At 50.6% G+C, this 27,955-nt stretch overlaps 1 gene segment (V, D, J or C); it reads right to left on the bottom strand.

Moving 5' to 3' along the window:
- Nucleotides 1-21,216: 21,216 nt before the first annotated feature.
- LOC138818872 (immunoglobulin heavy variable 3-66-like) lies at nt 21,217-26,413 on the bottom strand. The segment is given in 5 exon segments: nt 21,217-21,273; nt 21,536-21,631; nt 24,272-24,441; nt 25,912-26,235; nt 26,338-26,413. Coding segments are annotated over 5 exon segments (693 nt in total).
- Between the last annotated feature and the right edge of the window lie 1,542 nt (nt 26,414-27,955).

The following is a 27,955-nucleotide window of genomic DNA, read 5'->3' as shown; positions in this document are numbered from 1 at the left end:
AAATGTGTTTTTAATACAAGCAGAAATTGCACTACTTGTTCAGTATATAACTGACACAGGGGATGCAAATTTCACCAGAATACATTCTAAGAATGATGGCATTCTAACTATTAGACATCATTTTTATTTTTCCTAAGAAGGAATTCCACCGGATCCCATACAACCCAGTCACTTTGGAGACTTGGGAGTTCACGTGACAGGAAATCATGGAGGTTCCCAAGTGCAGCAAGTTTCCATGACCACCATTTTCACCGATTTTCCTAATGTAACAGAGCACAGCACCATGACACGACTGTGAGATGATGGTGCATGGCTGTTGGTCCATTCATGACCTGGGTAAGTCACAGGATTGTATGTGGTCTTGGTACACCCATGTAACTCCATTTACTGCAATTCAGTTATGACCCCAGATAAGGTCACAGGGACTGTAGGAGGACATGGTACATCCATGTAGGTCCATGTACTCTACTTCATGTATGATCCCAGAGTAGGCTCTAGGTTCTGCGGAAGTCTGTGCATGGGTAGGCCTAGGAACCTGTGTAATTCTCTGATCTAGCCTATGGATTTTGTTATGAATACTACCTGGTCTGTACATTGTGCTAAATAAAAATGGCACCGATTTTGTGGGTATTTCACAAGAATTAGACTTAATGTGTGATCAATGTTCCATCTCGTAGCAGAATAGGTCCTCTACAAGCAGAAATATTACAATGAGGATGAACCTGTATTTAATCAAATATGGTTTGTGAAGTATTCTGGTTTGATATTTGCATTTGCATGGGGGTTATTCTCTTTACATGAATGTATAAAGAAGAAAAGTGGTCCTGTGTGAAGTGAATGTATAAGGGAAGAAAAGAGGTCCATTGTGAAGTGAATGTGTAAGTGGATGAGAAGACGTCCCATGTGAAGTGAATGTGTAAGAGGAGGGGAAGAGATCCCAGGTGAATATTCCCTGTGCAGTAGTTGTTTGATGAGCCCGTACTCCCTTGTCTGGCTAGTTAGGTTCACAGTACCTGAATGAGAGGAAACAGACTTTCAGGTTCTAGATGTATTCCCAGGTGATGGACAGTGCAGGGAATATGAAAACTCCCCTCATATCCCAGTAATAAGAGGGTCGATAAATCTCTGTGTTTGTGTACATAACTGTGCATTGCAGATTTGCATATGAACCTTACATATACACAGAAACTACAAGAAAGCAAATTAGATTTGTATATATGTATAAAAATGTGTGAAGTTATAGAGTACACATTAGAGCAACATATACACACATATGAAACATATGTGGAATACATTTATACTACACATATCTACATGTGTGCATGTCTATACAGCTTTGTATACTTGTGTATATCTAGAACAAAAAAAATGATTATCTTGATGCAGAAAAACCCGTAACAAATTAGAGCATCCTTTTATGCTAAAAGCTCTATAGTAGGGGATCAGTTGACTGGAAAACGTGTTCACATGACTATTAGCTGATAGTGTTTGCCCTGGCTTTATTCACTGGAATCCCTTGCTGTGTTTTCTGAGAATGGGATGGGTGGAACATTTCCCACACTCAGCATGGGCTCAGGTCTGCAGCACTTGGCTCAGAATCATCTCTGTGTTCTAAGCAGCGCTCAGGGAATCAGCCTTCTCCACAGCCCAAGGCAGCTGCCTTGCCTCTGGTTTCTGACACACTCAGGATGTGGGTGTGCACACTGTGCCTCGCACAGTAGTACATGGCTGAGTCCTCAGCTGTCAGCCTGCTCAGCTCCATGGAGGCTGTGCTGGAGGAGGTGTCTGCAGTCAGGGAGACCTTGCCCTGGAACTTCTGAGCATATTTGGTCTCACCATCTTCAGGGTCAATCCTTCCAATCCACTCAAGACCCTGTCCTGCCTTCTGCCTCACCCAGTGCATATAATAGCTGGTGAAGGTGTATCCAGAGGCCCTGCAGGCCAGCCTGACCGAGTCTCCAGGTCTCCTCACTTCAGCCCCAGGCTGCTCCAGCTGGACCTGGGAGTGGACACCTGCAGAGGAGAGGGAGGTGTGAATTCTCTGGTGAGGGTCTGGACCCTTGGGGCTGGTCCTGGGCAGCGCTCACCTGTAGCTGTGGCCACCCAGAAGAGGAAGCTCCAGTTCAGGTGCATAGTGGGCTCTGAGCTCTGGGTGTCACAGGAGAGGCGACAGCAGGCTGCTCTGGGAAGGAGCCTGTCTATATTGTCCACCGCAGATGCTGCTTGTTTGCATATTCATGAAGCAGGTGCTTGTTAGCTCAAGATGTGACCTGGGTTTAGAGGGAGATGGAGGGAGGCGGCCCTCTGATATGTGGGGCTGTGTGTGACTTCACTGAACTCGGAACCCTGGGAACCATGGTGGATGGACTCAGGTCTGCACAGCCTCCCTCAGGTATCTGTGCTGTCTGTCAATATGGTCACATCTCATTCCCATTTGCACAAACAGCATTCTGTCCAGTGCTCACAGACAGTCAGTGTTGATCACAGGTCCTTGAGTTCCTGTTGTTCCTGGTTCACCAGCTCAGTAAGCTGACCCCTCTCTGAGTAGTCCCATGTGTACCGTGCAGGATTGGGTGTCCCTGGTCCCTGTGTTTGTTGGGGCTCAGTCCAGGCTGCTCATGGAGGGCTCTACTTGGGGAAGGAGGCTGAGCCTCACCTGTGCAGGGGCTCCATTGCAGGACTGCCTCATGTTCAGTTCCAGACTCCACCACAGAACAAGTTCAGGATATCAGCTCTTGGCCAGGACACAGGTCAGCACCCTGTCCAGGACCCTATGAGCAAGGCTGAGAGTGTCCTGTCCATCGGGGTGTCCAGTGTCTGAAGAGAGCTGGGCATGGCAGCAAGGCCAATAGCCTCCACTCAGGGTCCAGTCTTTGCTGTACAGCGCAGAGCCCCTCAGGAGGGAGAATGAATTCACCTGTGAAGGACCACAGAGGGGTATGGAGACCGCCCCTTCCAGCCGGTGATGGAAGTGTGTGTGTGCACACTGTGAATATATATGTGTGTGTACACTGTGAATATGTGTGTATACTGTAAATATATGTGTGTACACTGTGAATATATATGTGTGTACAGTGTGAATATGTGTGCACACTGTGAATATATACATGTGTACACTGTGAATATATGTGTGTACATTGTGAGTATATATATGTATGTGTATACTGTGAATATATGTGTACACTGTGAATATGTGTGTACACTGTGAATATATATAGGTGTGTGCACACTGTGAATATATATATGTGTGTGCACACTGTGAATATATATATGTGTGTGCACACTGTGAATATATATGTGTGCACACTGTGAATATATATGTGTGTGCACACTGTGAATATATATGTGTGCACACTGTGAATATATATGTGTGTACACTGTGAATATATATATGTGTGTGCACACTGTGAATATATATGTGTGCACACTGTGAATATATGTGTGTGCACACTGTGAATATATGTATCTATGCTTCCTTCCCCTTCTATCCGGTGGTACACGTGTAACCTGAATCGGAATTATCTGGATCCAACATGACACAGCGCCCGTGTGCATGTCTAGGCACTGTGTACAAATACAGTGGACGGACACACGCGCGTCGAGGTGCACGGTGCGCAGCCCTCTGGAACGCGCGCTCTCGTCTGTGTGAGTGCGCACACCGCTGTGACACCTCCCGTGTCACCGCACGGACGGAAGCCTGTTCTCACCGTCCGGTCCCTCAGGCCCTGGCGCGCCCGTGGCGGCCCGGGCCTCCCCGTCCCGCTCCGCTGGGCTCGGACGGGCCTTCTGGCTGCAGGGCAGGCTGCTGCCCTGGGCCGTCCGCCGCCTCCGCTCGGCCCTGGCCCTGGGCCGCGGGGCCGTGTGGCCGCGCCCGGCCCCGGACCGCTGATGTGGTCCGCAGAGGCCGACGCGGGCCCGCAGCGCGGAGGCCGAGCCTGGCCGGGCGTCTCCCCGCGGCGCGGTCCCTCCATGACGGCCCACGCCCGAGAACGCGGCCCCGGACTCACCGCGCAGTGCGCCTGCGCCGACTCCTGTGCACACGCAGCCCGCACATCCACGGCCCCGTCACGCGGAGTAGCCCTCACTCCCTGAGCCCCGCGCAGCTCCCGCCTTCTCTGTGCCGGCCACCGCGGAGACGGAAGGCAGCGGCTCTCCTGCCGGCTGCCGTGGGATGGGCGTCCCGCACCTCGTCGCCTCCCGACCGCCAGGAACTCCTCAGCGCGAACTGCTCCGCTGGCCTGGTTCATCAGACGCCAGTGCGCATGCGCGTGCAGATCCCGCTTGGCAGGGCTAACCGCAGCCAGAGGATGGGCTCTGGCTCGGGGTCCAGTGCGCCTGCGCGTGCTCGGCTTCACTGGGTGCACACGGCAGCCATGGCGATGGCTCTGGCTCGGGGTCCATGGTGAGCTCGGCGGCTGCACGCTCAGAGGAGCTCAGGATTCAGCACAACCTTGTGGAGTCAGGTCTCAGAGCGGCTCACAAGCTGTCCACACGGCGGCTGGGCTGGGCTCCGCGAAGACAGCCTAGTGTCCTCGACCTCGACGGACAGAGCGGACGCCAGCCTCCGTTGCGTCTGCGCAGAGCCGCCGTCGTGGTAAGACCTGGTGCAGGTCAGTGTGCGCATGCGCAGGAGTCCTGGGTGGGACCAGTGCACAGGCGCCCACCCGCCCCACAGCACGTGACGGGGTCCAGCGCGGCCTGTCCCCGGCCCGAGCCACAGCGCCCCGCGACGCGTGGAGACGGGGCCTAGGGAGGCGGACAGACGCCCGCCGCGGGCTCGGAGCGGCGCCCAGATGGCCATTGTCCAAATCCCGCGACCCGAGGTTTTGCTCTGCACAGACAAACGGAAGGACAGCGCCGGCCATGCTCGCCGCCCGGGGCCGCCACCGCCTCCAGACTATGAGCCACGGGCACCGCGGGAAGACGCGCCAGAGCGAGGGGAGCCCAGGGCGCACGCGCAGCCCAGTGCGGCTGCGCACTCGAGAAGGGAGGGGAGCGCGGGTGATGACGTCAGCCGGGCCCTGCTGCGCGCGCACCGGGCCCACCCGGGTCTGTGAGCACGGCCTGGGCGGGAGGACGGAGGCCGGTCCTGTCCGCGCGGGCTCCGGAGTCCGCGGTCGCCGCTCCCACAGCCGGCCCAGTCTGTGCTCAGCAGGAAGCCGGAGTCTCTGTGCTGACCTGCGGGAGAGCAGCACCCGGAGCCCTGAGTGCTCCAGACCCGCCCTGGCCTGTGCGCAGCCAGCGCTGCCTGAGCCGGAGCCGGGGCCTCGCTGCTCTGTCAGGCCCTGCCTGGCGTTCAGATGGAAGGAGCCAGCCTCTGTGTCCGTGCAGCAGCGCAGGGAGACCCCAGCTGGGGCCTGCAGCCCTGGGAGGGTACGGCCAGACCCCAGGGCCACCTCCTCGCCACCCCTGCAGCTGACGCGGCTCAGCGCCTGCTGGCCTAGGCCGCCGCACTGTGTGTCTGGGCCCCACTGGCTCCTCTCCCTGAGCCCTGCACAGTGATACAGGCCGTGTCCTCGGTTCTCAGGCTGCTCATTTGCAGGTACAGCGTGCTTTGACTGTTGTCTCTGCAGAGGGTGAACCGGCCCTTCACAGACTGTAGATACCATGTGCTACCACCACCTGTATTAATTTCTCCAAGCCACTCCAGCCCCTTCCCTGGAGCCTGGCGGACCCAGTGCATGTAGTAGTCACTGAAGGTGAATTCGGAGGCTGCACAGGAGAGTCTCAGGGACCCCCCAGGCTGCACCAAGCCTCCCCCAGACTCCACCAGCCGCACCTCACACTGCACACCTGCAAACACAGAGAATCCTGGTCATAAATGGTCACACACATTAACTGTTCCTCCCACTCATGTCCATTTGCACACTCAGTATCCCTTTCTCCCCATGAATCACCTTTCAACAGAGCAACAAGGAGAACCCAGCGCAGCCCCAGCTCCATGGTGGTGGTCTGTGCTCAGTCACTGGTGGAATCAGCTCACAGAGCTCAGGTCAGGGATGGGCTGGTTTTCATGGGCAGAGGGACGTCCTATTTGCATGTCCTCTGCTATAAAGCAGCTCTGGGGGGAAGTCTAGAGATTGGGCTCCCAGAGCAGAGGTGACTGTGCTGGAGGAGTTTGGTGACAATGGTCACCTTGGAGACATCCTTACGCACTGACCACGTGCTGTGGTTCACAGTGTACCTGCAGCTCCTTGGGAGCCTGTGGCAGAGTGTGAGGACATTGAGAGCTGTCTGGGGTGCAGAGGGACACACATGTCCTCTCACTCTGCCGTTGTGCCTGGTGATCTTGCTGTCAGCATTTCTGATCACACACAAAACACAAAGTGCAACACGCATGTGACTTCCTTGTGCACTCGCAAAAGTGTAAAACAATAGTGAATGTGTTTCCACACTGGCAGCGTCTCCCGTGGTATGAGCTCCATGCCTGGTCTAGGCCTGCACAGCCAAGGAGGGCCCACAGTTCCTGGTGTGTTCCAGGAGAATGGTGCTCATCTGTGAGCTCACAGAGCCTCCTTCCTGAGCCGAGATCAGGTGTGGCTTTGCCGCACTTTTCTTCATTCTGACCACAAACCAAGATGGCGAGGGTTCAGGCAGAGGCTTGATAGTGAACTCTGGTGTGTCAGTTGTCACAGTCTTTGTTGTTTGTTTTTGTCAGTCATATGTATTGTGCATTTGTAATAATTTCACATGCATTGTGAAACACGTATTGTCATAACCTCAGGGAGTCATTGCATGTAACATACACTGCTCATAGGTAAACACTGATTTGGTAACTGTTCATAAATTATTTTCATGTTCTTCATATTGTTTTATCAATTGTTTGATTCCTTATTTGCTTGTAATTTTGTACCCAACTTCCAACCTCCATGTAATCGTGTCTTCCCTCCACCCTTCCTCATTCTCTAATAACCAACACTTCCTTTTCTGTTCTGTGCAGTGTATTTCTTCTAGACATAGTGTGATACTGGTGTTTCTATGGTTGGTTTATTTCCTTTAAGCTAACTTCCCTTAGGTCTATCGCAAATGACAGTCTTTCTTCCTTTCTTTGGGTGAGTACTTTTCCATTGTCCACACTTATTCCATTTCTTTTATCTGTTCTCTTGTTGAACCTTTACTTTAATCTCAGGCCCTTCCTCAAACTAAATGTGTAAAAAATACCCACAAAACAACACAAAACTTTGGAGTTTGCATTCTCAGCAGAAAAACGCTTCCCCACACTTTACCAGAAGACCAGCATTTATATTTTCCATGTTTGTGATAACAGTCATGCTGACTTAGTTGAGGTGATATTTCATTGTGGGATTGATTTGCATTTCATTGATATTAGCATATTATCTTGTACTTCAATATTTGTCTTTTTGTTGTGGGTCATGGGGCTTAGACTCTGGGCTTCGGCGCTGTCCCTGCCCTCTTCAGCTTAAGGCAAGAGCTCTACTGCTTGGGCCACTGTTGCACTTCTGGTTTTCTAATGGTTTATTGGAGATCAGAGCCTCACAGACTTTCCTGCCTGAGCTTGCTTTGAACCATGATCCTCAGATCTCAGCCTCCTGAGTAGCTAGGATTAAAGATGAGAGCCACCAGCACCCGGATTATTTATCTTTTTAAAGAACTGTCAATGCAGGTCTTCTGATCATTATTTCACTGGGTTTTAGATTTGTCTTTTGTTGTTTCCTTGAGACCTTTGTTTCCATGATACAATGTGGATAGTAAATCACTTTAGAGACATTATCACTACTATCCTTATGATGAAGCTTTACTCTTTTGACATTATTTCATGTTGCTGAAGAGGTGTTCCCAGCAATCTCTTTGTGCCTTTAGGTCTTTATTTTATGCTGTTGCTGGCATATGGAGTAGGAGTGCAGTCACAGGAATGAGCGTGTGGTCTACATTTTAACGTCAGACTCTGGCAGCACCAAGTTCACTTCTCTCCCTTCCCTGTGTGTCACTGGTGGACATGGATTAAGGGAGTGCTGGTTCTCCCCTCTCATGCATTCAGTGAGCGGTTCTGACCTGCTGTGTGTGCAGAGGGGGAACTCACCTTCCTCTGCCCCAGGCTGAGGTGAAAACCCAAGAGCCTGTCCTTTCTAGGCTCTCCCAAGTCATTTCACAGTTTCCTGAGAGGCTTCTCTGGTCTTTCTGAAATGTCACCAACCCTTCCCTCCCCTCTGTATGTGAGTGTGTGGGATTATCAGACACGACATCCACACTGAACGTTGGTCAGGTCTTGGTCTTTGCCTTGCACCATATGGATTGTGGCCTTGGCAAGAATGTTGCTACCACGGACTCTGTCCTGGGCTTCGAAGGGTCCTCTGCTCCCACAGACTCATCAGTGATGGAAATGACAGTCTTTCCTGCTTCCTGCGTGAGTGTGTGTGCAGATTATCAGACATGACGTCCATATCCAGTGTTGGTCCTGTCTCTGCCTGTTGCTACCGCCTCGACCAGCAAGGAAGAGGCGACACCGGACTCTTCTCTCTGCAGTTTATTCAGGACCTTTGAGTAATCTTCTGACCCCAACCCCGGGGAGAATTCCCCACAGCCTTAAGTACCGCTGGGTAGCCAACCCTGATACGCCACGTGGGAACCACCAATAGGTTTAGGTGCGCGGAAGCAAGCCAGATTCTTTGCCTTAGCCATATAAGGAGTTGTTTACCACAGAAAGCACTCGCCATCGGGAAGGCGGAGGGCGGAAGCCGGCGCCATCTTCCAGGTGCGGCCTCTCGCAGCTCTCTACAGTTCCCCCTTTTTTGTTTAAAGAACACAGATGAGAACAGAGGTCTGATCCCTGTTATGGAATGCAAGGACTGCATACAAGCCTTCTCCCAGAGGGTACCTTCTCTAGGGATGACTCAGCCTGTCCATTGATTCGTTTTTCACAAGGAGGGGAAAAGGCGAATCGAACCCGTGTGCAATCAAACATGCTCTCCTCGAGGGCAAAACTCATGCCTCTCGACTGCAGTACTTTGGCTTTGCAATCTGTGTTCATTGTTTTAGGGTGGCAAGCCACGCTTGGGGGGACTGACCTGCTCCAATGACTGTAAAGGCCTGGATAATCATGGCTGCACTGCGACGCTGAGAACCTCTAATTTTGCAAATGCACCACAGACATACCAAGGAGGCTAACACCAGAAGGCCTGTCAGGGCTCCTAAACCCGCCCATTCCTTAAGATGATTCATAGCAGCAGAGATCCATGAAGATAACCCCTCCGCCAATCCGGCATTCACTCGGGTCAAGTTCACCATGACGATGGCAACCCTGAGCTGTTCCATCAGGCTGTCGAACTCCCCAGTTCAATTACCTAAAAGATAACTCGACAACTGTTTAGACAAATTTGTAGCGTTTTTTAAATAGGTTTTTTCCTGGGCCTGAACTCTGGGCCTGGGCGCTGTCCCTCAGCTCTTCAGCTCAAGACTAGCGCTCTACCACTTGAGTCACAGCGTCACTTCTGGCTTTTTTCATTTCTTTTTGCTTATGTGGTGCTGAGGAATCGAACCCAGGGCCTCATGCATGCAAGGCAAACGCTCTACCACTGAGCCACCTTCCCAGCCCCTTTCTTCTGGGTTAATTGCACCAAAGCAGCAGCTAATCCAGCATTAGTTAGTGGTCCACCCAGCTCTCTGCAAACTTTCATCCATGCTTCTAGTCCCCTATTCTTATAAGGGGTTATGGCGGCTCTGCATTCCTTAGTGCACTGCTCGTAAACAAGCTGTTTAATTAATGGCATGGCTGTGTCTGGGTCACCAAAAATTCTGCCAGCAGCCTCGACCATATGAGCAACAAAGTCCGAAAACGGCTCCGTAGAGCCCTGCAGGATTTTGGTGAGATTGCCACTCACCTCGCCTTTATTTGGTAAGGCCTTCCATGCCTTTATGCCAATTTTATTGATTTGTTCATAAACTTGAACCGGGTAGCCTATCTGCTGATTGGCGAATCTCCCCTGTCCAAGCAGCATATCTCTGTCCCAAGCTGGGTTTCCCGCAGCCTGATTGGCTGCAGCCTCTTCACTAGCAAATTCAATCAAAAAGGCCTTCCAATCTAAATACTGACCTGGGCTCAAACAAGCTGGTGCGAGCCCACTCCAATCACCGGGTGTCATGCAGTGTCTGTTTAGGGCCTCCACCTGGGCTACAGTAAAGGAGGCTGTGATTCCGTATGTCCGCACAGACTCAGCTAAAGTTTTTATAACCTTAAAATCTAAGGGTTCATGATACCCCTGTCCCTGTGGATCCTGAAATACTGGACAGGCTAGATGTAACTCGGTTCTGACCACTTTCCACACGCCTGGGCTGAAAGAACAGCCGGGCTGCCACTCCCGGGGTCCTCCGCATAGAGCGGATGGGCCGTAGGTGTGGCGCGGTGCATGGAGGGCGTGCATTTGTCTTTATCTGGGTCCTCTCTCTCCTTCCCTTTCCTCCTCTTTCTTATCTTTGTTTTTTCTATTTATTCTATGAGTGATTGTAGTTCCTCTGAGTCTGTAGACTCAGAGGTCTCTAGTTCAGCAAGATCGGGGTATAACCCCCCCCTGCTCTCCTCCTTTTCACTGTCTGCCCTTTCCGATCTTTCTTCCTGCAGCATTTCTAAGGCAGCCTGACCATTCTCTACTGCCTCACTGCAACGCTGGTCCTCGAGACAGCCTCTTATCAGTTTCCATATTGGTCTCACTCCGCTCTTAAGCGTTCCTTGTTCAGAGGCAAAATCTAGGTCCCTCCCTAGTTTCTCCCAAGAGGCCACTGTGAGGCTTCCGGAGACAGCGAACCACGGGGCAACGATGTCACATTCATTCAAAAATCTCTCTAAAGTACTCTTTTTTATTTTTAACTTTTTTGAGTGCAGTAGCTCATTGAGAGCCAAAAAAATTGGGTGCGAAGAAGAAGCGCCCATGTTTTAAACATTTAAAGCTGGTAAACAAACTTTTACTTTCACTTTTGGCTACTCTACTGACTAGCCCCGGGTTCTCGCTCTCTCTTTATCTACCGAGAAGAGCAAAAATACCCCGCTCTTGTTGCGGATTCCACTTTTACCTGGGAACTTACTCCCCGCTCTTGTCGCGGATTCCCCTTTTACCTGGGGACTTACCCCCGCTTTTGTCGCGGATTCCCCTTTTACCTGGGGACTTACCCCCGCTTTTATCGCGGATTCCCCTTTTACCTGGGAACTTACCGGTGCACCACCCTGACCGCAGAGAGTTCTGAGTCCTTGTTCGGGTTATGGCTGAGTCCCCGTACGGGCCACCACGTGTCGCTACCGCCTCGACCAGCAAGGAAGACGCGACACCGGACTCTTCTCTCTGCAGTTTATTCAGGACCTTTGAGTAATCTTCTGACCCCAACCCCGGGGAGAATTCCCCACAGCCTTAAGTACCGCTGGGTAGCCAACCCTGATACGCCACCTGGGAACCACCAATAGGTTCAGGTGCGAGGAAGCAAGCCAGATTCTTTGCCTTAGCCATATAAGGAGTTGTTTACCACAGAAAGCACTCGCCATCGGGAAGGCGGAGGGCGGAAGCCGGCACCATCTTCCAGGCGCGGCCTCTCGCAGCTCTCTACATCTGCCTTGTGTGGCTTTGCAGAGAATCTGTGCTGTAGGAGAGGTTCTGTGGCTGTGGCACCATGGAACTGTGTCCTGAGATCGGTTGCTGACTGTAAGGTCCATTCCTGGATGGCGAACAGACCTCGCCAAGTACCTGCGTTACCTAGGCAACTGGGACCCCTGGAAGAGGTCACATCTGCATCTGCTGAGGTCACATCTTAATTTGATGTGGCCACACCTTTCTCCCACCTGATCCCACTTCCCTTTACCTGGACACACCTTTCCACCTCCCTACCCTATATAAGGCCTAACCCAGGGCCAGACGCTCTCTTTTTCCAGCTGTGTGGAGTTTCAGTCTTGCCTGGTCCCAGCAGGTCTACTGAATAAACCTACCCCTTACCTGAATACACATGGGTGGTACAGTTCTTACTCGGCTACCTCTTTTTAAAAAAACCTACCATAAATGGCAGCCTGTCTTCGAGCTCTGGCAGCAGCAGCCACCTTAGCACAGGAGAGCACAAAACTCACTTCTGGCCAACCCACTACCATTCACTCTCCCCACAGACTAAAGCACCTTTTGTCTCATAAATCCCTGTCTTCCCTTTCCCCTTCCCGCCTACAGCTGCTTCATGTTAAACCCTGACTTTTCACTGGAAAGCTGCTCCCCGCTCAATCCAGCTACCTTGCTTCCATCCAATTCTAACCCTCTTTCCCATTCCTGTGCAGAGACCTTGGAGGAATTCACACCCCATTTTACAGGTATCTCGGAAACTCCTCTTCCTGACCCAGAAGACACCTGGTACATCGATGGCAGATCCACATCTACCTCTTCAGGAAGGCGAGTGGCGGGCTATGCCATCGTTAATACCTGTACCATTCTTGAAAGCAGCCCTCTGCCCCCTAGCACTACCTCACAAAAGGCAGAACTTATAGCTTTAACTAGGGCCCAATTAGCCAAGGGACAGAAGATTAATATTTATACAGACTCAAAATATGCCTATCATATTCTCCATTCTCATGCAGCAATCTGGAAGGAGCGTGGCTTCCTGACCACCAAAGGGAGTCCCATTACTAATGCCTCACTTATTCTTAAGCAATTAGTAGCACTCATTCACTGCAGGGGACACCAGACAGGATTGGATGCCATTATAGTTGGCAATTCAAAAGCAGGCAAAGCTAGCAGCCCAGAGATAACTCCAGGGACAACTTCCAGCTCCTTTGCTTCTGGTATTGCCTTCAATACAACCCTCTTATACCCCACAGGAGCTCGAGGATCTTACCCACCAGGGAGCCTCCCAGGAAGCACAGGGATGGTGGTTCCTAGAAGGACGAGTTGTTCTTCCTGAGATACAAGCAGCCAGCTTTCTTTCCCAGGTTCACCAGGCACTCTCCCACCTTCTTAAACCTTTAATCCATTGCCCTAGCCTAACTACCCGACTAAAGGCTATTACCCAAGCCTGCCCCATATGTTCTCTTACTTCTTCACAGGGTGGTCTCTGACCAGCTGCATTCCCCACACACCAAGCACGGGGACACACCCCAGGGGAAGACTGGCAGATAGACTTCACTCACATGCCCAGATGTAAGTTATTGAAATACCTTCTAACTATGGTTGATACCTTTTCAGGATGGATTGAAGCCTATCCCACAATGTCGGAGACTGCTGACACTGTTGCCTCCGTCCTTATTAAAGAAATTATTCCTAGGTTTGGCTTACCAAGGTCACTTCAATCTGACAACGGACCTGCTTTCATCTCCAAAGTGACCCAACAGGTGGCATCCTCTCTAAACATCCAGTGGAATCTTCACATTCCTTATGGCCTCAGTCTTCTGGAAAGGTTGAAAGAGCTAATGCGCTCCTCAAAACAAACGTACTAAACTTTCTCTAGAGCTCCAGCAATCCTGGCCAGAACTGTTACCCCTGGCACTTCCCTGCTTAGGTGCTTCTCCCAGCAGCCCTACTTTCCTCAGCCCCTTTGAGTTAATGTATGGAAGGCCTTTTCTCCTAGGTAATTTCCCTACTGACAATACCAAGCCTCCACTAATAGGCTACCTTCCCGTCCTAACCTTTCTTAGGCACATGCTGCGCCAACATGCTGACCAGTGTCTCCCTCAGCCTCATCAAGGCCCCTTTCCCACTCCCCCAATTTTGCCTGGTGATCAAGTGTTCCTCAAGACCCTTAATCCATCTGGTTTACACCCTAAGTGGACAGGCCCTCACCAGTTTCTGCTGTCAATGCCCACCACAGTCAAACTCAAGGGACAGCCCCAGTGGATTCACCTGTCAAGAATAAAAAGGGCTCCTGCTCATGCCCCATCTATACCAACGTTGACCTCCAGGTACACCTGGTCCCCCCTTGGGCCTACCAAGGTAAGGCTATCTCGACTCCCTGAAGATCCGGGTGAGTAGCACTGAGCTAACTGCTCTCCTCTCCACACACCTCACTACCTCATCCCTTAGGTCACCTCCAATCCATGGACATCCAATCTTTTCAGTAATATATTTCCTTTTCATCTTTGTCCAGTTCCCTGCCTGAGAAGACTTCCTCCAGACTTCATCTAAGAGACTCGCTTCTTGCAGACATCATGGAACTAGCAGAGCTGAAAGCAGTCACCTTCTCCTCCAACTAGGTCACATCCCAGGCCACCTCTGGTCACATGCCTCCCAGACCTGAGGTCACATCCAGATCCAGTGTGGCCACACCTTTCCCCCACCTGGCCACACCTCTTCCTGTCCCTGGACTAGATAAGTCCTGGCCCAGAGATGGGTCACTCCTCTTCCTTCCCTCCCCCCCTTTCCTTTTTCAGCCATGCTTCTCCACCATGCTTGGTGGGGGCATCCGTTCAGTCAAATTAACTTCTTTTCCTGCCTGAATAGCGTGTGGTGTTCTTTTCATCGGCTACCCAATAAAACCTAGAATTTCCTAACCACCCCTTTTTTGTGAACTGAACTGCCTTGAGACACCACGCGAGATTTTTCACCAATACCATTGCTGGCCTTCACATTCACGTCCACACCACTTCTCTACTCTCTATGGCTCTCTGTTGCTCAGTCTCTGTCCAGACATGGCGCCATGCCAGAGAGCTCCTACAGCCTTTAGCTGAAAGGCTGGTCACCTCCGAAGCCGAGGACGCTTGGCTTTGGGGGCGTGGCCATTTCTCTCTAGAGGGCTCTGGGGGAAGTCGGGACGCCGCTTCTGCCTGGCCAGCTCTCCTTCACTCACCAGACTGACTCTACATTTAATGGAGTGCTGCAAGTCAATTTTTATGCCATTCTCAGTTTTAAACAGTTTTTGCCACTGCAATGGTAAATGGTCAGAAGTCTGTTTACATTCAGGCTTTCTTTGTTCTCTCTCTGCCACTCATGTCCAACTTTCCCTATCTCTCCCTTTCTCTTTTCTACATGTTGGCTTGTGCCCTGAAGAGTGTGATGCAGGCTGGGTCCCAGGAACCCCCCTCTAGATTCCCTCTCAAAGGCTAGCCATTCTAGGTTTAAAAATGGTCCGAGTTTCCATTTGTTCAGGTTTCCATCAATGCCTCATGAAACTCCTCCAGACTTCATCGAAGGACTCAACACCCAAGTACCAGCTGCTGCCTGCTGCCTTCTCCCAGAGTGGACCACATCTCAGCCTTTTACCCCCACGACGCCCCTTGCCAGCAGGAAGTAGCCAGAGAGAATCTTTGCCCTTTTTCATAATTATCAAAAGGCTGCAATTTAAGGTCCATTCCTGGACAAGGAACGGACCTCGCCCAGTACCCGCATTAAGTAGGCAACTGGGACACCTGGAAGAGGTCACACCTGCATCCAGAGGTCACATCTGAATCTGATGTGGCCACCCCTTTCTCCCACCTGATCCCACTTCCCTTTACCTGGACACACCTTTCCCCGTCCCTACCCTGTATAAGGCCTAACCCAGGGCCAGACGCTCTCTTTTGCCAGCCACGTGGAGTGCCAACCTTGCCTGGTCCCAGCAGGTCTACTGAATAAACCTACCCCTTACCTGAATACCACGTGCATGGTGCAGTTCTTACTTGGCTGCCTCTTTTTTAAAAAACCTAACCCTGACTGTTACACCCACGATGAGCTCACTGCCGGTGCTAAGTTGTACTGGACCAATTCTGTCCTGAAGCCAGACCCTGGGACTCACTGTTCTGTCACTCACCTGCCTTGTGTTCAATAAGAAGGAGCTAAGCCTTCTGGGTTCCTTGGCAGGCAGTGCAGGGGAGATGCAATCTCGGGTCCTGGGAGCCCTGTGAGGGGTGCAGGCCCAGACCCCAGGGCCACCTCCTCATCACACCTGCAGGTGACCCGGGCTCAGCACCCCCTGCTGGCCTAGGCTGGGTGCACGTTTGTGTCTGGGCTCCCAATGGTCTCCTCTCACTGTGTCTCTTGCACAGTAATACAGGGCCGTGTCCTCGGTTCTCAGGCTGCTCATTTGCAGGTACAGCGTGCTTTTACTGTTGTCTCTGGAGATGGTGAACCGGCCCTTCACAGAGTCTGGGTACCATGTGCTACCACCATCTGTATTAATTAGTGCAACCCACTCCAGCCCCTTCCCTGGAGCCTGGCGGATCCAACTCATCCAGGAATTACTGAAGGTGAATCCGGAGGCTGCACAGGAGAGTCTCAGGGACCCCCCAGGCTGCACCAAGCCTCCCCCAGACTCCACCAGCCGCACCTCACACTGCACACCTGCAAACACAGAGAATTCTGGTCAGCAATGGTCACACACATCCACAGTTCTTCCCACTCATGTCCATTTGCACACTCAGTGTGTCTTGTCCCCATACATCACCTTTCAACAGAACAACAAGGAGAACCCAGCACAGCCCCAGCTCCATGGTGAGTGCTCTGTGTCAGCCTGAGCCCTGAACGGTTCACCTGGAATCCAGGGCTGACGTCTCTCCATGCCTTCAGGTCAGGGCTGGCTGGTTTTAGTGAGTAGAGGAAGGCCCTATTTGCATGTCTTCTGCTACATAGTGAGAGCCTGGGTGGAGGTGTCAGGGAGGGCAGTGCTGAGGCAGAAGTGAGAGTCCTGAGGGGCATTGCTACAAAGATGGCCTCCCAGAACACACGGCACCCATTGCTTCCACCTGCTGGTTACCCACGTATTCATCCCACGTTGATCTGAATATTACAGTCACCTCCCTTCACAGACGGGAAAGTACACACAGGTTCCACACAGCAGTGTGCTCTGGGGAGATCTCATGTCTCCTACGTCTTCTGTCCTTCCTCTCCCTCATTGCTGAGGTCAGTGTCCTCTGCTCCATTCTTGAGCTGAGTGGGTCACAGTCCTCTAGTGAGAACAGGAGAGACGAGATGCACTGCAGGAACTGCTGAAAGAAGACTCAGAGAGCCAGGCTCATGGGGACCCTGCTGACAAGCCTGCATGTCTTCTGTCATCATCTGCATGTCTGTCACTTCCTCTCATCTCATCGACTGCTCACTGCCAACAACCTCACTGAGGATAAATGCTGACATGAACCTCACAGTCACCAAGTGTGCACTTGACATGCATTAGCCTAGGGACAACTACACAATATCTGTACAAGTCTTTGCCAGTTCATCAATGGGATTTCCAACAGTTGAGTGTTGAGGGTTCCTCTCACAGTCTGGATGCACAAATGCCATTGAGTGTGGGATTTGAAAACATTTCTTCCTCTTCACATAATTTCATTTATTTATTTTTCACTTGTGTAGAAATTTGATGAGTTTCAACTTACACATTTAATTGATTCTGATGTAAAATGTAAATTATCAATTGGCTATTCCATGGGCTGTATATTCGGCATAGAAAGCCTTGATTTTCCTGTGTCTTCATTGGAGACCTGGCCAGTTATTGAAGTATGTGCACATAGATGTGAATGGGAGACCTGACCTGTTATTGATGTGTGTGCATGTGTCTGAGCTTGTGTGTACAGACCCATTCATATGGCACACTTTCCATAATACTACTCACAAGTGTTGTTTCTTACTCAAACTTGAGTCAAAAGTGTCAGGAGGGTTGTGCTTCTGGGTTCCATAACTTGGAGGTCCAAGTGGAAAGTCAGGTCTTGGTCCCCAGCATGTCAGCATAGAGTGGAGGTGAACGTTCAGAATGGGGCCTGGTGGGAGGGGTGCAGGCCCTGGGCCTGGGGTTGAACAGGACAGAGCCTCCCTCAGGACCAGAGGCCCTGATGTCCCACAGTCATTTCAGTCCCTGAGGGTGATGTTTAAAATGTGTCTTTGTCTTATGTTAAAATCTCAGCATAACACAGAAGGTGCTGCAGTGTGGGTCTGGGTTGGGGTGGCTGCCTCTGAAATGTCCCTGGTTCTCATTTCTGTTTTCCAGTTCAGCAGCCCCGGCCTCTCTCTGTCCATAGCAAATCTTAGGATTTGTTCCTTGGCCATTGCTGTACTGCGGCACCTCCTAATACAACTCTCTGTTCCTTACCCATTGATTCTTTCTGACTTTACATTATTCTTTGTCCTCTTCTCACATTTTATTACAAGTAAAGGAAGTAATCCTGAATGCTTGACTCTGCTGAGAGATTCACACTCCCATAGCTTGCTGGCCTACCCAGGTGGACTTCTACAGTCACCCAAGATGTGAACGTACCTCAGCCACTTCTGCCACGTTCTCCCTAGGATGTCCTGTGCTCCATGCTCCCTGCCCTGTCCCTTGCCATGCATCTTGCCAACTTCCCATTCAGAACACGTAGCTCTGAGCAGCTTAGCTCACAACAATATTTTCAGCAGTGATGATCAGGATATATAAAAGGTGTCCCACAGAATTATGGTGCAGATAAAACATTCTTATTATTTAGTGACATTGTTGTAATATCATAGCATCACACACCTTGGCATGTTCATGGAGATGATGGTAGCTAGACTAAGCTGCTGTTAGTTGCCTAAAATCTAGCAATACATTGATGTACAGGTTACATTTGATATGATAGTAAATGTGTTTCCTAATATTCTTGAATTCTGTATTTCTGTATATATGTTTCATTATGTCTCAATGTTTCTGGGAGATTTGTTGGCAATGTTTTCTGTTAGGCTTGGGTGGATTTCTGTTTTCATCTCTAGCCTTCCTCAGATTTGATCTTGGAGATCACGACAAAGTCAGTTTCCCCAATGTGTTATTCTCTGTGCTTTGTTGAAACCTCACAGTGGAAAGCAGAACATCTGATCCAAACAGTCAAGGATGACTACAGACACAGACATGGAGAAGTCCCTGGGAGACTGTCAGGGGATGAGCAGAAGTAGGGCAGACACAGAGGAGAGCTGGGGCAGGAAGAGCAGAGGCAGAGCTAATGCATTTGCTTACCAATTAATTAATTTACTTATTATTATAAAGGATATACATTATTATTCAATACAGATATACATTGTTAAATGACTAATAGTCTAAGTAGACCCATGCTCTAAAGTATTGATGATTTTGTTTTGATGAAATCTTTCCTTTCTTCATCTTTTTACAATGATTAGTGTTGTGCGATGAGATACCAGCTCCTCCTGATGAGTTTTCACATCCAAATGAGGACCCAAGACACCACAGTCTCCACATGGACAGAGTAATGGATGTCTCCTGGTGAGATGAATGATTTGTCTCATCATCCACAAAAACTGTCCAGGGGAATACCTCAGAACTCGCAAGTCTTCTTCCTAAAGCCTGTAGAGTGCACACACAGGTTCTTGTTCAGGAAGTGAAGCTTGCTCTTCTCTGATCAGGATGTAATGGAGAAATAAACAAGGACCTGTTTGAGCAGGTGGGGGCGTCCGGGATGCAGGGAGCTCAGTCAGATTGCTGTGAGATCACCTGGCCCAGCCCCTCGTGCCCACGATGCGCGTGCACAGTGACAGTGCTCATGACGGAGCCACAGGGACCCGGCCTCCTTCCCAGACCGGACATCCACAGGACTCCAGAGCCATCGTGATGGAGGAAACCCCAGGACAGACGGGGCCCAGCAAGGTCAGTCTACATGCACATGGCCTGTTGTCTGTCCAGTCCAACCCAGACTCCTCGTGTCCACTTCCACATCCCCATGGATGACAGCAAGAGGGCCTGGTCAGGAGACACTGAGGAGTCCACCAACATTTCCCAGGGTGCCATGGGCTGAGCTCCAGGGGTATGGCCGACCCCTCTGTTTGACGACTTGGTTCCCCAAGTACATTTGGTGGTTGGACAAAGAGAAAATGAGGCTGAGAATATAAGAATCACAGAGGAAGAAAATAAATCAATGGAAGAATCTGAAGCCCCATGCCCAGTGCTACAGGTGAGGGAGAAAGCCAGGGTTTGAGGCTTGTTAATATTCCTGAGTCAGTGAGCTGTGCTGTCTCTGTTTCCATCTCTCTCTCTCTCTCTCTTTCTCTCTCTCTCCCTTATTTTGAACTGAGGGCCTCTTTTGTTAGGCACACATCTCCCACGTTAGTCCTTCCTGCAGCTTTTCTGATTTTATTAATTATCTGGTACTGTGCTGTGGTTTTGCCTGGGGCAGGTTCCAGACAGTGATTCCACACTTGAATTCTGTGTAGCTGGAATCACAGGAAACAGCTGCCACATTCAGCTTATTTATTGAGATGAGGTCCTCAAAATCATTTCTCTCTCCTCCTCCCAAGTCTCTAGGATTACAGGAATGAGTAACTGTGCCTCTTGTTCACAGAACAAATTCCAACTCTGTGAATCCTGGGATCTTTGTCCTGAGTCTCATGGGGTCACCAGGGTCCGTGAGCTTCTTCAAGATCAAATAATGGTCACCACTGCAGAGCCATTTTTGCTTCCACTATGATACTCTGTTTATTCTTAAAGTCCCAGCAGAGGACTGGAGACATCCCAGAGGAGTGCGGGTCATGAACTCAGGAGAGATGCTGTCACACTGTGGACACAGAGGCAGGGCAGACAGCAGGAGAGCAGCCCTGGGCTCTGTGTGCAGCTGCTCCTAAGCTGACCCGGCTCCAAGCTGTGCCGAGCGCCCCCTGCTGGTGCTGAGCGCCCTGCAGGGAGGTTTGTGTCTGGCCCACACTGGATTTCCTGCACTGTGTCTGTAGCACAGTAATAGACGGCCGTGTCCTCCACTCTCAGGCTGTTCATCTGCAGGTAAAGTGTGCTCTTGCTGTTGTCTCTGGAGATGGTGAAGCGGCCCTTCACGGAGTCTGGGTAGTTTGTGCTACTACCACTTGGATTAATTTCTCCAAGCCACTCAGGCCTCTTCCCTGGAGCCTGGCGGAGCCAGCTCATCCAGGAATTACTGAAGGTGAATCCGGAGGCTGCACAAGAGAGTCTCAGGGACCCCCCAGGCTGCACCAAGCCTCCCCCAGACTCCACCAGCTGCACCTCACACTGCACACCTGCAAACACAGACAATCCTGGTCAGCAATGGTCACACACATCCACTGTTCCTCCCACTCATGTCCATTTGCACACTCAGTATCCCTTTCTCCCCATGAATCACCTTTCAACAGAGCAACAAGGAGAACCCAGCGCAGCCCCAGCTCCATGGTGGTGGTCTGTGCTCAGTCACTGGTGGAATCAGCTCACAGAGCTCAGGTCAGGGATGGGCTGGTTTTCATGGGCAGAGGGACGTCCTATTTGCATGTCCTCTGCTATAAAGCAGCTCTGGGGGGAAGTCTAGAGATTGGGCTGCCAGAGCAGAGGTGACTGTGCTGGAGGAGTTTGGTGACAATGGTCACCTAGGAGACATCATGACGCACTGACCACGTGCTGTGTTTCACACTGTACCTGCAGCTCCTTGGGAGCCTGTGGCAGAGTGTGAGGACATTGAGAGCTGTCTGGGGTGCAGAGGGACACACATGTCCTCTCACTCTGCCGTTGTTCCTGGTGATCTTGCTTTCAGCATTTCTGATCACACACAAAACACAAAGTGCAACACGCCTGTGACCTAATGCACACGCAAGAGTGTAACACAATGGTGAATGTGTTTCCACGCTGGCAGCATTTCCCATGGTATGAGCTCCATGCCTGGTCTGGGCCTGCACAGTCAAGGAGGGCCCACAGTTACCTGCTGTGTTTCAGGAGAATGGTGCTCATCTGTGAGCTCACAGAGCCTTCTCCCTGAGATGAGATCAGGTGTGGCTTTGCCACACTTTACTTCATTCTGACCACAAACCAAGATAGCCAGGATTTAGGCATACGCTTGACAGTGCGCTCTGGTGTTGTCATAGTCTAGCTTTCTGGTTTGTTTATCCTGTTTATGTGCATTTATTTGTAACAATATCATGTGTGTTGTTAATGTCAATAATAATAATCTCTATAATTCACAATCCATAACAATGTGCTCATAGGTAAATGGGTATTTGGTAATTATGGACAAATGCCTTGTGTCTTCTTCAAATTGTTTTATCAACCCTTTGACAGTTTCCTTGTGTCTGTCTTTCAAGTCATTGGTTACAGTGATTCCTAGTGCTTGACAAGATGGTGAGCTGAAGGTGAACAACACTTTTGTCCATGAACCAGAATCCACTGACACAAAGCTGAGCAGATTCTGAGGAAGAGAGGAAAGGAGAAGCGACAGGGAGTTCCTGGGGACCCAGGACATGGCAGAGAAGCAGTCAGGGTGGAGAAACTGTGGCACTGAGCTCTGACCTGTGTGCAGCTCTCCTGCTGGGGAAGAGAGCTGAGCAGTCAGCAGGTAACAGCAGGTGTGCTCACAGAGGGACTGGCAGCTCCGCCGTGGGACACATGGCTGAGGACCTCGCTGTCACCCCAGGGACTTGGAGGTGGAGACAGATCTGCTGTGAGAAGCTCACCTCAAGGCCTGGACTCCAGCCAGTGTGTTGATCTGTGTCCCTCAGGCCTAGGAATTGTCCTGTGGAGAGGACTTCTGTGGAGCACTAGAGATGTGGTGGTGTACAGAGCACATTGCCATAGACCTCGTGTTTACATATGTTGCAAGAAGCTTGGGAAGTAAGGTCGAATTGTTGACAGGAATCATGTACAGTTGAAGTGATGGGAAGCTAGGCAGAAGGCAGAAGGTTGGAGGCCTGGTGGGCTGCTGTCCTGGAGACTGTGCCTGTCAGGCCTGCCAGGGCAAAGAATGTGCACCTTGATCCCAGCTGAGCGTCCTGCAGGGGAAGATCCCAGAAACCCAACCACAGGCCTGTGTCACAGCCACGCCGTGGTTGCGGAAAGAAAGCCTCTCAGTCCATTAGATAAGGCAGCCGCTCCACACCGGGTGCATAGCACACAGGAATTCCCTGCTGCACCCACAGAGAGGCTTCAGCCACTGGCCCTCAGCCAGAGCTCTGCAGCCCTTCCCAGGGAAGGTCTTCTGATGAAGCCAGGCTGCTGTGCTTAGCCTCAGACTATTGCTATTTGCACAGAAGCCTGCGTAAATGTGCACATAAGAAAACCAAACATGCGTCATTGCTGAGTATAATTTTATTTTTCTTGGACTGGTCGCTGTTAAATTGTCTTGCATTAATTTAACACTGTGGGAAGCTTATGATATTTACCTGAATTTTATCATTACACATTACTTTAGCATATCAAATTATTAAGATATCTCTCCTAAATGTGTTGTGTCAATTTAAAAGTATACAAATATATCTTAGTGGTAGAACACTCAACATAAATGATGTTTAGGTTCAAATTTTAGGAGGAAATATAATTGTGCGGGAATGGGGAGAAAGTTTCAATGGGTGACGCTGATGGACACATGTTGATCAAACTGATTTCTTTCTTTTTATATCTTTGTTGTTGGTGGGGGTTGAACTCACAATGTGGGCACTGTCTGTGAGTTCCTTTGCTCAAGGCTAATGCTCTACCACTTTGAGAGACAGTGCCATGCCCTTTCTGAGTGGGTAATTGGAGATAAGAGTCTTGTGAGGACTTTTCTGCCCAGGCTGTTTGGAACCATGATCCTCAGATCTCAGGCTTCTGAGTAGCTAGGTTTACAGGCATGAGCCTGGGATTTAAAAGCAGTTCTGTGAGACTGTCCTAAGACCGATTGCTCAGCTTACATAGGGAGAATCCAGGAGAATCATGGAAAGCACCCGCCCTGCTTTCTAATCTCTTCTGAATCATCATCCAGATGTCTGCCTCTGCAGAAAAAAACTTACTATCTCAAAAATAAACAATGTTGAACAGTGCTGCAGGTGTGAATCTGCAGCAGATCATTGGATTAGCAAGTGCAAAGCATGGAGTTCAAATCACTGCACCACAAACAGCAAACTAGGAGCTTAGCACCATCCTCCATTCTTCTAATTCCCTGCATCAGTGAGAAGGCTCAGGGTCCCAAATGACAGATGGTGCTCAGAAGATAGGAAGACAGAAAGAGCCCAGGAATCATGAAAGGGTAAACAGCACCATTCAAACCACGGAGAAACAGAATCAAGAAGAAAAAGGTCTACAGTTTGAAGCCCACCTCCCAGTGTAAAGAGAGGCCGAGGTCGGCAGTGCCTTGAGCCAGGCAGCTGTGGTGGCTGCAGAGGGCGGGATGAAGGCTCCTCGGCCTCTGTGGATGGTCCCCATGACAGGAGACGGCTGCACTCGGCTCACTTCCTCATTTAAGCCTGGAGTCTTAGGACAGCACATTGTCTCTTTGTTTCACGTATATTTACTGGTCTCGTAGGTAAACACATTTCAGTCCCTAGCTGAGGATACTCTTGTTCGAGGGATTTTTAGTGCAATTGAGTCTGCATTGTCAACCATGTTGGAACACGCCCTGAGAGACAGTCGGGCCTCCGTTAGACCCCTGGAAACCCCTGGGTGGGAGGGCTTTCCTCTCTGCCCTTGCCTCTGCCCCTGCTGGGGACTGAGAGCTCAGGTGGATCTCCATCCCCCTCCATCCTGAGGGTGTAGACAGAGTGGAAATGACCCTCAGCAGCTGCCGTGCGCTGTGAAGCAGGAGTGTCCACAGAGTGGACAGCACGGGGGCTGAGGGGAAGAGGAAGGGAGGCCGCTCACCTGAGACAGGTGTGGGCATCAGGGAAGAAGGACACAGGAAGTGGCAGTGCTCCACAGGAAGCTGATGGCTGATCCCATCTCATCCACACACAGAGGAAGTCCTTCCCTCACACAGAGCCCCAGTGAGCACGTGAGGAAGAGGAAACAAAAGGAAGGCAGGCATGTCCAGAGGGACTGTGGGGTGCTGGGGAGGTGTCCAGAGGGACCCCGGGAATGGGAGGAGGGAGCGTCACAGAACCTGACACCCAGCTCCCACCCAGCTTCTGGGGTGAGATCCAGGGCTGCTGGACCTGAGCACCTCTGCAGCTCAGGCTCAGGGTCTGGTGGACAGTCTGTGTCAGGACTCACACTGACATCTCTCCCGGTGTCTCTTGCACATTAATCCATGGCTGGGTCCTGGTGGTCACTGTGCTCAGCTCATGGACATCTGTTTCTTGGCTGTGTCCTCAGACACTGTGACTCGACTCCTGAGAGACAGCTGTAGTTGAAGATGTCTCCTGTCCTTCCTAGCAGCTTCCCTGGGGCTGTGGGACCCGACTCCATCAGTCATGATGGCCCTGCTACCTACATGGTGCAGGCAGGGGACAGAGACCGCGTGTGGGCTTGGGCAGTCCAGGCTGTGACTCCTACAGCTGCTGGGACAGGACATCTCAGTGCCGGGGATGGGGAGACACGGTTTGTTCTGAGTTCAGATGCAGCATCCTCACAACATCCTGACCGCATCACGATGTCCTACACCCAGGAATGGCCACCAAGGAAACAAAGGCCTCCCTGGCATTCCAGGCATCAGGAAGATGTCTGTGACTCACAGGAAGTATTTCCACGGTCTAGCAGAGGCTGAGTGTAAACAAGTAAGTATGAGCACAGTGTCCCTTGCTAATGCCTGCAAACCCAGGTACTCAGGAGGCTGAGATCTGAGGATGGTGGTTCAAAGCCAGCCCAGGCAAGAAAGTCCCTGAAACTCTCAGGGACTTTATTGGAGAATAAACCACAAGAAAATCAGAAGTGGTGATGTGACTTAAGCAGTAGAGCGCTTGCCTTGAGCTGAAGAGTTGAGGGACAGCCCCCAGGCCCAGAGTTCCAGCCCAAGATCCTACCAAAAAAAAAAAAGTGAGCAGCGAGTGTCTGCTCTTCCTCTAGGAAGACGAAGGACAGCATGGGGAAGGCCAGATGGACTCTGCTCAGGATCTTGGCAGATGGAGAGAAACCAGTGGAATTGGAGAGCAATGTCCTCACCCAGTAAGGAGCCCTTAACACCCTAGACAGCTCTGTGGGGGACGCTGTGTCCTGTGGAGAGGCCAGGCACACAGAGGAGTCAGGGCCTGAGCTCCACAGCTGCTCCTGTGACTGCCATGACCTCAGTGTGTGCCCAGCGCCCCCTGCTGGTGCTGACTGAGCATGACCTCAGTGTGTGCCCAGCGGTCCCTGCTGGTGCTGAGCACCCTGCAGGGAGGTTTGTGTCTGGCCCACACTGGATTTCCTGCACTGTGTCTCTAGCACAGTAATAGACGGCCGTGTCCTCCACTCTCAGGCTGTTCATCTGCAGGTAAACTGTGCTCTTGCTGTTGTCTCTGGAGGTGGTGAAGCGGCCCTTCACAGAGTCTGCGTAGTATGTGCTACTCCTATCATAGATGTATGAGAGCCACTCCAGCCCCATCCCTGGAGCCTGGCGGACCCAGCTCATGCCATAGCTACTGAAGGTGAATCCAGAGGCTGCACAGGAGAGTGTCAGGGACCCCCCAGGCTGCACCAAGCCTCCCCCAGACTCCACCAGCTGCACCTCACACTGCACACCTGCAAACAGAGAATCCTGGTCAGCAATGGTCACACACATCCACTGTTCCTCCCACTCATGTGCATTTGCACACTCAGTTTCCCTTGTTCCCCATAAATCACCTTTCAACAGAGCAACGAGGAGAACCCAGCGCAGCCCCAGCTCCATGGTGGTGGTCTGTGCTCAGTCACTGGTGGAATCAGCTCACAGAGCTCAGGTCAGGGCTGGGCTGGTTTTCATGGGCAGAGGGACGTCCTATTTGCATGTCCTCTGCTATAAAGCAGCTCTGGGGGGAAGTCTAGAGATTGGTCTCCCAGAGCAGAGGTGACTGTGCTGGAGGAGTTTGGTGACAATGGTCACCTTGGAGACATCCTTACGCACTGACCACGTGCTGTGGTTCACACTGTACCTGCAGCTCCTTGGGAGCCTGAGGCAGAGTGTGAGAACATTGAGAGCTGTCTGGGGTGCAGAGGGACACACATGTCCTCTCACTCTGCCTTTGTTCTTGCACAGCTCATTGTTGCAACGTGTCCACCTGGATCCCTAATTAAATGATTTTTTCCTTCCCTTCCACAAATTATACCAACATCAAATACAGTGAAAGCAGCGGTTATACTGTGGGGGAGGGACATACAAAGCAACAAAAAATCATCTAATAAATATGTTAGAAACAATCAAAAGAAAGAAAAAACATTTGAATCCTTATCTTGGGGTTCATTTCACCTAACATCAACTTCTCTGATAGTTTCAGTTTGTCTCAGACATATACTAGTTATTGGAAATAAGACATAATGTGATACTGGTGATTCTATGGTTGGTTTCTTTCCTTTAATCTAACTCTCTTTACAGCTATCACTAATGACAGTCTCTCTCCCAGTCTGTGGGTTAGTTCTATTCCATTGTCCACACCTTTCCCATTTCCTTTATCTGTTCTTCTCTTTTTGGACCTTTACTTTAATCTCAGCCCTCCTCTGCCACGTTCTCCCCAGGATGTCCTGTGCTCCATGCTCCACTGCCCTGTCCCTAAGTTCTATCTGAGAAACATCAGAATGGCCTTTGCCTTGCATCTTGCCAACTTCCCGTTCAGAACACGTAGCTGTGAGCAGGTCAGCTCACAACAATGTTTGGGCAGTGATGATCAGGATATATAAAAGGTGTCCCACAGGATTATGGTGCAGATAAAACATTCCTATTATTTAGTGACATAGTTGTAATATCATAGCATCACACACCTTGGCATGTTCACGTAGATGATGGTAGCTAGCCTAAGCTGCTGCTAGTTGCCTAAAATCTAGTAATACATTGATGTACAGGTTACATTTGATATGATAGTAAATGTGTTTTCTAATATTCTTGAATTCTGTATATCTGTATATATGTTTCATTATGTCTCAATGTTTCTGGGAAATTTGTTGGCAGCATTTTCCGTTAGGCTTCGGTGGATTTGTGTTTTTCATCTCTAGCCTTCCTCAGATCTGATCTTGGAGATCATGGCAAAGTCAGTTTCCCCAATGTGTTATTCTCCGTGCTCTGTTGAAGTGAAGTCTCCCTATGTTGAAGTAAACCTCACAGTGGAAAGCAGAACATCTGATCCAGACAGTCAAGGATGACTACAGACACAGACATGGAGAAGTCCCTGGGAGACTGTCAGGGGATGAGCAGAAGTAGGGCAGACACAGAGGAGAGCTGGGGCAGGAAGAGCAGAGGCAGGGCCAATGCATTTGTTTACCAATTAATTAT

This window comes from Dipodomys merriami, unplaced genomic scaffold (assembly GCF_024711535.1).
Source record: "Dipodomys merriami isolate MVZ:Mamm:240054 unplaced genomic scaffold, mDipMer1.0.p SCAF_786, whole genome shotgun sequence".
NCBI lineage: Eukaryota > Metazoa > Chordata > Mammalia > Rodentia > Heteromyidae > Dipodomys > Dipodomys merriami.
Note: the sequence above shows the minus strand (reverse complement) of the source record. Positions and strands in the feature narration are given on the sequence as shown.